General features: G+C 41.0%; 1 protein-coding gene across 1 annotated transcript; it reads right to left on the reverse strand.

The window, feature by feature from the left end:
* Window positions 1-1,360: 1,360 nt before the first annotated feature.
* On the reverse strand, window positions 1,361-5,488 carry LOC103721575 (uncharacterized). Its single transcript, XM_026810218.4, has 2 exons — window positions 2,231-5,488; window positions 1,361-1,878 (listed from the first exon to the last, which is right to left on the reverse strand). The coding sequence occupies exons 1-2, from the start codon at window positions 5,481-5,483 to the stop codon at window positions 1,523-1,525; spliced, it is 3,609 nt and encodes a 1,202-aa protein (XP_026666019.4). The 5' UTR covers window positions 5,484-5,488; the 3' UTR covers window positions 1,361-1,522.
* Window positions 5,489-11,755: the final 6,267 nt, after the last annotated feature.

Consider the following 11,755-nt stretch of genomic DNA (forward strand, 5'->3'; position numbering starts at 1 on the left):
AAGGGACAGTACCATCGGAATTGAAATGTAGAAGCACGATAAGATTATGTTCTGGAACTAATACTATACTATAGTACAGATATAGGAAGAGCAAACAATGTTAAGTCTCCTTCCAGGTGATTGAGATGCTCGTCTACTTAGCGATCAAGGATATGGTCGTACGAGTCCATATAAATAATCTTGTTCATAAAATGCTGTTATAAGGACAATAGTAACAAGAATTCTTAGATGAACCTATGAGTAGCATAAGGATAGATACCGATGGCTACTGCTCATCATTTATGCTTGTTGCAAGCTTTGTCCAATGATGCAACGACCACATATCTCAGCTTCAATGTAGGCCAAAATAACACCTTTTTGCGCATGCCAATCTCAATCAAGATGTCTCAAAGATGGGATGGACAACTAATGATAAATTGAACAATCAAACATTTCAACAATACTGGATCTACTAGCTAGTCCGTACTTTTCACATGCACATTTTAATGATATATATATATATATATATATATATATATATATATATATATATATATATATATATATATATATATATATATATATATATATATATATATATATCTGTCACTTCCTCTTCAATTCAGGTTTGGACTAGAGAGATAGTCTTACAATTACGACGTTTTGTGTATTACATGTGGCGATGACTGCAAGACTAAAGCTCTCCAATACACAAAATCCTTGCTTAAGTTTGAGGCAAAAAGACAATGAACGCTTGTGATTTTGAAAGAATGTCAGTGGATTAGATTGTACTAAGCAGTCCAATGATTTGGGACAGAAGAAAAATAAGATAGAAAAAAATAATTTTACAGTAAAAAAAATTATCTGAAAAGTATTATTTAGATCCTCAGCACTATAAATATATCCAAAATCTTTTATGCACTATCAGCATGAGATTAAATACTCCCGTATGGTTTCTCACATTCTCTTTAAAAGAACTGATGGAGGACTAAATAGGACGCTCAGTTGGAGTCTCATATTAATATTAACAAGATAAGTCCTAGTGCGAATTAATTGAGGCCAGGTCGTGCCATGTTCTTGTGCATTTGTTAGTCTAAAGAAGCTGTCTTCCACTAACGGATCATCCGATAACTGAAAAGCAAACAGTAAAAAGCTAGAAAAAGCTGAGAAACATGGAAACATTATGCAAGGTTGGGCGAACAGAACCTAACAGCCCCAGCCCTTTCAGTAGAGGCTTTTGTATAGGGAGTAAGGCTCAGGTGTGTAACTTAACCCCGCCTTAGCTTCCCCTTGTTCTCCCAAAGCAGTATCATGAGTTCCACTGAAGGAAAACAGACTCAAAAGATCTAATTCATATTCTTTAAAATAATAATGAAAAGATTACATATGTAAAGAGTTCTTGCTTCTAGGATACTTATAACATTGTAACAATATATGGATACATTGACATTTTTAAGTGTCATACGGTGAACATAATAAATCCTACACACCTTAACACCCATACTGCCTGTGTCTTGGGCCTCTTGACCACCCAAAATTCAACCTACACTTGTAAATTCATTAACTGATGTAGTTTAATTGTATGAAAATAGTCTAACAAACTCTGATCTTTGTTAGAAGTGAATAACTGGGACACATGTTTCATTGTTGGTCGAGCATCCGGATTAGGACGTATGCATGCAAGTGCTACCTTAGCTAGTAATATCACGTCATTTGCAACTTGAAGTGTGGGAAGTGAGATGCGTTGGTCTAACACATCCTTAAGAAGCATGTTCTGGCCATGCGATAATAGCGAGGACATAAGGTCACTTGGATGCCTTCCTTGCATTACTTCTAATATCACCACACCAAAACTGTATACATCATATTTCTCGGTGACCTTCATTGTATACGAAATCTCTGTATAAAAGAGCAAAAAAAAAAAAGTTAGTCATAATTTGTTATCAAAACAAGAGGTAGGTATGCGTGTTGTTGGCAAAATGTTTCCTTATAATATATAATTCAAATAGCGAGTAATTATATTTCTCTCAGCATACTGACATACCAAAACTTATGTATTTAATATTCCCTGCTAGAAAGAAATTGCAATATATATTTTGATAAAATAATCATATTCAAAAATAATGAAGTATAATAATTAAAAAAACATAGTTGCTTTAATATTCGTTAGGCAACAATGTAACTTTAGAAATTTAAGTCATACTAAGTTTCTTTGCTAAATTAGCATAATAATATTGGCCGAGTAGTTTACCTGGTGCCATATATCCAAGTGTGCCTGCATGGGCGCTCCAATTTGACGAATCGGGCTTCAAAATTCTTGCTATTCCAAAGTCTGAAATATAAGCATTAAAGTCGGAATCTAACAAAATGTTCTTGCTCGATATGTCCCTATGCACAATTGGAGGAGTGCAATCATGGTGCATATAGGATAAAGCATGTGCCACATCTTTAACGATATTTACTCTCCTATTCCAATCCAACTCCATGGCTGCCTCTTGGCTGCTTAAGGTGGCCGACATATTTCCCCTTTCCATGTACTCATAAATGAGAAACATGCATCGAGCATGGGAGCAGAACCCATACAACTTCACTATGTTACGATGGCGAATCTCGGTTAATGCTTGGATCTCATTCTGAAAGCCTCTTTCATCACCTACTTCTTCCGATGGATGAAGCTTCTTCACAGCTACTACCTGACCCGTTCGAAGCCGTGCCTTGTAGACACTGCCATATCCTCCCGTCCCGATGCAGTATTTCTCATCAAAGTTTTCCGTGACATCAATAATTTCTTCATAGATAGCCTTTCCATCAAATTGTTCGCGTACAGCCTCCCCATCAAAATTCAGTATCGAGAATAGATTCTTGACTGGGACTTCCCTCTCCTCCTCCTTCATAGGCTTTGCTCTCCTAAGAAACAGGAAGACTACGAATGTAACCAAAAGCAGAAGCACGGCAATAGTGGGGAAAACAATCGAAAGAATCAGCTTGCGAGCATTCCTTGGATGATGATGTTGGCTGATAGATGACGGGCATGGAGGCAAACCATGCAAATCGCCGCACAAACCTTTATTGTGTTGAAACCACTCTGCTCGAGCTTTCTGATCAAAGAATCGATCTTTAGGCAGCGGACCCACCAAATCATTGTACGATAAGTCGAGCGACGACAAGCTGAGCAGGCCTTCGAAAGATGATGGAATGGAGCCCGACAGTTGATTGTGCGAGAGGTTTAGGTTTTCTAGCATCACTAGCTTGCCAAATTGTTGCGGGATGACTCCAGTGAGCGAGTTATGACTGAGATCAAGCATTTCTTGTAGGTTTACAAGATTCCCGACCTCGAGTGGCAGGCTTCCATTCAAGCCATTCATGCTCAACTTCAAGATGCGCAGCTGGGTGCAGTCTCCCAACTGTTTCGGTATCGCGCCGGTGAAGCTGTTCATTGAGAGATCAAGAGCGGTCATACTGTACAGATTACCAATTTCCAAAGGTATCACTCCTGAGAGCTGGTTGTTGCTTAAATTCAGCTCGAGCAAAGCCAAACGAAGCAATTCCCTTGGAATCTCTCCGAATAGCTGATTGGAAGAGACGTCAAGCGATGCAAGGTGAGGCAATCTACCAAGTTCAGGTGGTATCTTCCCGCCGATCATGTTCCCCGACATGTGTAAGGTGGTCAGATTACGGCATGCTCCCCAGTTTGCCGAGAGCTCGCCGTAGAGTCTATTGTAACTTAGATCTATGAGGTCCAGATCTGGATACACCCCAAAGACTTGGGAGATATCTCCTGTCAACTGGTTTCCCTCAAGTTCGATCCTCACTAACCGAGTACAGTTTCGCAAGCTTTGTGGCACTGGGCCCTCGAACTGGGAGTTGATCATGGAAAGCCACTGAAGCTGTCCTCCTTTGAATAAATCTGAAGGTAGGGAGCCAGAAAAATTGTTGTAACCTAATTGAAGGTTCACCATGCTCGTGAGATTAGCCATTTCTCGCGGCAAAGGACCGGATAATTGATTTTCGAAGACCTCGAGGTATGATAGGCGAGTCAAGTTGCATAAAGATGTCGGGATCGAACCCGAGATCTGGTTGCTGGAAACGATCAGATCAGTCAAGTTCACTAGATTTCCTAGTTCATGTGGGATGGTTCCTGAGATCTGATTGCCGTAAAAAGACAAGGATTGGAGCGTGGTCAGGTTTCCGAGATAAGAAGGGATGGACCCAGATATCTGGTTCATGCCGACGTACAGAACTTGTAGCTGGGTCAACTTTTGGAAACTGGAAGGAATGGAGCCCGTCAGAGAGTTGTTGGCGAGCATCAGGACCTCCAGGTTCTCCAGCTTCCCTAACTCATGGGGGATGGGACCAGTTAATTGATTGAAGAGGAGGTACAAGAGGTTTAGCTGGGTCAAGTTTCCTAAGCTAGAAGGAATGGAACCTGCCAGAAGATTATATGCGAAATGCACATTTTCTAAATTCGCAAGCTTTCCCAGCTCTGGTGGAAGCCCACCGGAGATTTGGTTTTGGTTTACATACAAAATAAACAGCTGGCTCAGATTGCCGATGGACGGCGGAATGGGACCGGTGAGTCTGTTTTGGCTCAGGCCAAGCAGCTCGAGGCTTTGGAGGCCCCCTATCTCATGAGGGATGGGTCCGGAGAGCTGGTTTGTGAACAGGGACAAGACGCCAAGGTTGGACAAGTTGCCTAGTTCATGAGGAAGGTTGCCGGAGATTTGGTTATAAGAGAGACGCAGTATGGCCAGCCTTGTTAGGTTGCCTAGGGATCGAGGAATGGAGCCGGTGAGGTTGTTGGAATTCAAATCTAGTTGGACCAAACTCCTGAGATCGCCTAGTTCACGAGGTATGGAGCCACGTAGTTGGTTGTCAAATAGACGAAGGATACGGAGATTAGAAAGGTGGCGGATTTCGGTCGGGATGTTTCCAGTGAGCTGATTTTGTTGGAGTTGAAGGTAGGTGAGTCTAGTCCAATTGGCGAAGAGGGCTGGAATGATTTCTCCGGTGAGCTCGTTAGCAGAGAGGTCGAGTTTTACGAGGAGGGAGAGGGTGGCGAGCGATGCGGGGAGGCCGCCAGAGAGGCGGTTGTGGGAGAGGTCGAGCGAGACGAGGCCCGAGAGGTTGGCGACGGCCGCAGGGATGGCGCCGGCGAGGAAGTTGCGACGGAGGTTGAGCACGGCGAGGGAGGGAAGGGCGGAGAAATCGAGGGCGTCGAGGGTGCCGATAAGGCCGGCTCGCGGGAGGCTGAGCTTGGTGATGCGGGAGCTGGTGCATGTGATGCCGAGCCATGAGCATGGGGAGGTGGTGGTGGAGTTGTGGAGGGCGGCCCATGAGCGGAGAGCTCGTGAGGGGTCTTGGAGAGTGGATTTCCAGTGGAGGAGAGCTGTGGTCTCGGATAGTGGAGAAGCTGTTGCTTGTGGAGGAGGAAGAAGGAGGGAGAGGGATGGGAGAAGTAGGAGAAAAAGATAGGATGATGAGTACAAGGGGACCGAGGATTCCATTGAGGGTTGTGTGGTGGTGGTGGTGGTGGTGGCACAGGGTATGTGAGGGGCTTTTAAAGGCAGCGCGAGTCCTGTTCTTTAGTAGATACATATAATTTTTTTGGAGTTATTGGTCCATTGAAATCCATTGGCCATTTGGCTCCGGGGGATAGTTAATAATATTGAAATAGCCACTCGAATCCTGATATTAATTAACGAAAATGAACAACGACTGCACTGACATCATTGACATGGACGTAAAAAGACTAGGAAGCATTTTGCCAAGGAATTATGGCGACGTAGCGTGGAAAAAAGCTGGCGACCGTCACTAGCAGAAAACCTTAAAAAAATATATTAATTTAGTTCATATATTAATATCGATTATTATTATTATTAAAATATTCAAAAAATGTTATTGTTTTTTTACTAAAACATATTTTTATCAAAATACTATTAGTATTATCGTTATGATTATTAATTTTACTGTTTTTATTAAAATATTATTAGTTTCAATTATTAAACAGTTGCATCAAATCATTTAAAAAGAGGTAATAATTATTTTTTATTTTTTATTTAATTTCTTTTAGATATGAAAAAAAAAGACTTTTTCTTTGAATGGGAGGTCTTTTTTGGCCTTTTTTTTTTTTTTTTTTTCCTCAGGAATTAGGGATGGGGGAGAAAGGGACAAGCCCACCTCCACCTAGCAGCCCCCATTGGCCCCTATCCTGTCAGAAGAGTGTTCGATGCGAGCAGAACTGACCGTGTGTTGGGCATGCTGGCCCTTTTCCCTCATACCCTCCCTACTCGTGGGTCCGGCTCAGTTGCCTCTCTGAGCTCCGACATGAACTCTCCATGTGAGTACGTTATGTCCGGCACCACCGAGGCTATCAGCGGACCAATAAGCCCTCTGTGTCCAAGAAGAAAGCATCCGGTCTCCATATTTAATCGACGTTCGCGCGTTTCGAACTCAGACCGTGCGGGTGGAAGTAATGGTCCAGTTCTACTGAGCTACCATCTCAGTTGCTTTTTTACCCTTTCAATGGACCACGTTTCTTTAGAAAGAGACAATTCCCTAAATAAATTTACGTCAAGCCATGATTTGACCGCACAGTGTGTTAGCTGGATCGACAAGGTGCCATTCTGCCAATTATTTTACAATAATTGGCAGGTTATATTTTTATTTTTCTGTTCCTCAGCGCTCGAACTTGCCACTGTTTATATTTTTTTTATAAAAATAAATATTATTTAAATATGTAGCGAATGGAGAGAACAAGTTATATATATATATATATATTAATTAGATGAGCACTTCATAATTTTATAAAAAAATAAAATATATTTTATAAATTTAATTTGATAAAATACTATTTATTGATAAACATCTGTTAGCTTTGTATACCATTGTAGTTGTAAATGGGTAATTTTATCGTAGATTTACCGTGATCTTAAAATTATCAAAAATTTTAAAATAGTAATCCTAGTCGCCATCTGGTTTAATTTGACTGGTACACTTTTGGGACCCTAGTTTTCAAAGTTGCTCGGCAAATCAGTGTCCAACCAGTTGTTCCATATTTCCACAGACTGCTTGGTTGCTTTCCCACCATCATTCTAGTGTACCGTGTGGACTTCCAATTGACTTACAATGAACCTGATTATGATCCAATAATATGTTCAAAACAAGCTCAGGTGTTGGATACAAATCTCAATTCAAGAGATAGGCTACCGCTAGGTTAAGTATAGAGATTGAAATATTAGAATGTACTTTACTCTTTAGCCAACTGCAAGCTCATGGAAAGAAAAGCCGTCGATCCTGGATATCTAGAATTTAAATCATTTATAATACGTATTTTGCACTGCAGAAGACTATACAGTTCTGAATAGCTACCGTGTCAACTATCTCGAAGATGTGCTGCTTGCAATCTTTTATCTCCGACTCTAGCGTGTTTGATGGAAAACACGGAAAATTATATTTCACACTACATGCACCATATGGTCGACGGACTATAGAGAGAAGACAAGTTGATTGACGTGGCGTATGGCTTCGCTGGTGTACGCGGTTTAAAGTATAATTTGTTGGTAAATACAGTGTGAACAACATTTGCTCGTCTCCGACGAGAACGACGACGACGACGTTGTCCTGGAGATTCCTAATAGAACCAATCACAAAGAGTCAAGTTGTACTACCTGCTTTGACACGTAAAGCTACTTGACCTACTTGTGATGACCCGATCAGCACGGTTTAAGATCGACCTTACTTGTGCCATAATTTGATAAAAATCACCGACAAATGTATGGATGAGACCTGTGCCAGACTTCATCAGTTAGAAAAGCTGCCTTCCTCAAATCTTCAAGGCCTACCATGACTCTCACTGTTGATGCGTATTCTCGACGCTAATGTAGAATGACACCCTTCCAGTTTTATGATTCTTTCCTTTGTGTGGTCTACATGAGTCGATCAACCAGATGGACTGAGAAGAGGAGGACGGTGACAAGGATTTTCTCCGTGCATACCTTGTATGATAGAAGTGTCATTGTTAGAGTAATTGCATGTCTTCGCGCAGAAAAAGCAGCTGCTATGGTCATGGTTTCACACCATCTTACAGATATAATTTTGTGATTTTATTTCTGAAAAATAAGTAACATATTAAACTTGCATTATTCTTCGCATATGACAGCAGTGATTGCAAGTATTCTTTAATTTTTCATTAAACTAATAATGCTAGTTCTCAAAATTGTGGGAGTGTTACTAATTATTAAGAAATATGCATGTCGAACGTTTAAAAACGAACAGCTTCCAAAGTTCAAACAAAAACCCTTCCTTCAATTCTCGGTTTGGAAAGCTCCAGTTTACGGTCACCGGTCAAAGTCAATCATGTACTGTGTGACGATCCACAATGTAATTGGGTCAGGACGTACGGCCTCGATGCTTTTATTTGGCTCGATCTCGGTAAATTATAAACCATCACATGATACGTAGACGACCGGTGATTGAGAACAGAGGACCTCTCAACTTCGATCGCAGACTAGAGATGGTCCACACTCACAAAGATGGAGTGGGCCAACGAATTGGATTGGGTTGCTGATAAATTAATAAGTTTTATTAGGGATGTTTTCCAATTGAAACCTCAACGAGGGATTAAGAAACAAGAAATTCGAGTCTAACTAGAGGAAGGTCTTTATACACAACTAATTCAGACGGTGGAATTGTGAATGGCTTATTAAATCAGTTATAGTTTGTTTGATGATGCATGCTATTCGGATAACTGTAGTAATGTTAGAGCTAATACGTGCAACAAATCCCGATTTCCGGAAGAAATGCATTTATTAGATAAAAGGCGTCTCGCAAGTGAGGTTTGCGGAGATAGCTCAATAGGAGAGATATTGTCCGCTCTAGGATTCGGTCGCGCTCGGGCCCAGTGGGCTCTTTGGGCGCTGTCACCTTTCACGATTTTGTCCCTCTTAGGAGGGCGCCTCGAGGTGCGGCAGGGTCCGGGCCGGACAGGGCCAGAATCCAATTTAACTCACACTTTTTGGGCCAATCATTTATGTCGATCTATCCATATTTCACTAATTCCACACAATCCTCGACATTTTTCTTCTTTAAGATGAGCCGATTTAGACTACTTTTCGAGCTTAATCCATCACTCTCCAATCATTTTCCACGTTCAATTACTCTTATGGGTGCACCATCTATTATAGCTCCAGTGCAAGAACCCCTCTCCACAAGCATGCAATAGTGTGGTTGTGACACCCTGTTTTTGGCCTTCGTGACGTCGAAAACGCAGCCGCAACACCTCCTTGGAGCCAAGGTTAAGTCCCCCTCTTCTCTCCTGTCTCCCCCTCCTCCCGATCGACCCGGTGATGGCCGGAATCCGGCAAAGGGTCGTCGGGATAAGAAAAGAAAAAAGAAGAAGAAGAAGGGAAAGACCACTTACCTGGTGGTGCACTGAGTGTCATAGTCCTCGGCCGCCGCTGCAGCCGCGAGCTGGAGGCCGTCGAGGTGGAGGCCGCCTTCTCCCCCTCCCTTGTTTTCTTCGTGGGCTAGGTGAGGAGAGGAGCGCGATAGAGAAGAAAAAGAAAAGACGAAAAGAAAAGAGAAAAAGAGAAGGAAAAAAAAAGAAGAGAGAGAGAGAGAAGAAAAAAAAGAGATAAATAAATAAATAAATAAAGAAAAAAAAAAAAAAAAGGAGAAGCCCAATCCTGCAACCATTCTCTCTCTACCTAATTTGTAGGCCCTTATCTAATCGGAACTTGAAGCATGCTCAAATCCATTTCAGGTTGTATAGAGGTTTTTAATTTATATTTGAATTTTAAATAGATAATTGCAACTAATTTATTTTTTTTAAATGGTTTTGATAGGTGCAGCAGATTTGCCCAACTGAATCTGGTGATTTTTGGACGAACAATGGTAAGTGACCCTGACACAAATCTTATGAAATTTAAATTACCTATTGATTAATTTTAGGCATAAAATTATGAATTATATTTGACATGATTGATCCTGCATTTTTTTAAAAAAAATTTAGGATCAAGATATGATTGTCAATGTTCTATGTTTTTGGCCAAATAGCATCCTTATTAAATACTTTATTGTAAATGATTTACGATTATGAAAAATTATATGATAATGATATATATGGCATGATTATGCATTTTAAATTTTTGTGATGTCATTTAGCATTTCCAATATGCTATATGAACTGTAGCATGGATTTATTGAGGCTAACCACGGACCGATCGTGTTGCTTGTGATTAGATTTGAATGCTCTTCGTTAGAGCTTAAACGGAGAAAGTATGTGAGTACCCATGCGGGCGTGTGTTTAGTCTCACATCGGTAATTCGCTTGGTAGATTTTGAGTACTTATACATGATCAAAAAATCCAAATAATACCTTCCGCCTAGCCATTTTGGATGAGGTCTTGGGTTGTTACAAATGGTATCAGAGCGAACTCAGCCCGTAGCCTATGTAGACTAGGAGACACTGTAGTATGGGTTCATGGAGGCTGACCACGAATGATCGTGGTGTTTGTGATTAGATTTGAATAGATTTAGACCCTTAGTGCTAGCCTGACAAGGACATCATGGCTCGAACTGAGGGAGTATGTAAGGACTCGTGCGGGCGTGTGTTTAGTCCCACATTGGTTATTCAGCGAGGAAATCTTGCGTACTTATACAGAATCAAGAAATCCAAAATAATACCTTCCGGCTAGCCTCTTTAGGTGAGGTTCTGGGTTGTTACAAATGGTATCAGAGCGGACCTGACCCAAAATCTATGTGTATTAGGGAACACTACAATATGGATTCATTGGGGCTCACCATGGGCCCGTGGTGTTTGTGATTAGATTTGAATGCTCATCGTAAGGGCTTAAACGGGAAGAGTATATGAGGACCATACGGGCGTGTATTTCGTCCCATATTAGTTTGTTGCTGTATAGATCTTGGGTACTTATACAGGATCAAAAAACCTAAATAATACCTCATGGATTGTGAGGTCTTGGATTGTGACGGTGGTTGTTGTTATAATTGTGTTTTTAAAATTCCAACACTCATACCAACTTTGAAAGCTAGTTTTAAAAATTTTATCAAAAGAAATTAAGACCAATTTTTACTTTTCTCAATGTATTGTATTTTTCAAACAATTTACAATACATGGAGGGTATAAAACTTTGGCATATTTTTTGTAGAATTTGGGGGTGCATCTAGCCTGCACAACAAAGAGGGACGCCATTGCTTTGTTTAATGCCATCCAATGAGTAAGCGAGCTTCTCTTTGGCCTCTTGAATATTGCTCCCTATGATGATAATGCATGGTCCGCTCTCCGATCAAGCTTCGTGCCTCATTACTTTCTTGAGTGCACCATGTGTTATAGCTCAGCCAAGATCGAGTCCACTCGCCAAGAGCCACACTTCACTACGATGTAAAACTCTTCAAGTTCTAGAGTCACCCACCCACAAAAAGTCATGTTTTCGGCACAATGCTACGGAAGTCCATACTTTTTTCCCTTCAATCCACGTACTGTACTGCTTAGCACACCTGTAGCCACCATGACTCCACTTATCAGTCTACATGCTACTGCTTTTTGCATGGCACAATGTTACTATTCTTCACAAGAACTATCAATTACCTTTACAACTTCTAGAGCTGTCCAGAATCGTCAGCATCGAATCTAATGCCACTGGGTGGAAGGAAAAAGAGAGTACAAGCCCAACAGGAGAAGATCTGGTCATATAATTAGTTAGCATCCAATTCAACTTAAAAGCTTATATTATTATATTTTGAGCCTAATTATCTAT

Source organism: Phoenix dactylifera, chromosome 6, assembly GCF_051530095.1.
Source record: "Phoenix dactylifera cultivar Ajwa chromosome 6, Ajwa_hap1_PhDact_Kaust_v1.1, whole genome shotgun sequence".
Taxonomy (NCBI): domain Eukaryota; kingdom Viridiplantae; phylum Streptophyta; class Magnoliopsida; order Arecales; family Arecaceae; genus Phoenix; species Phoenix dactylifera.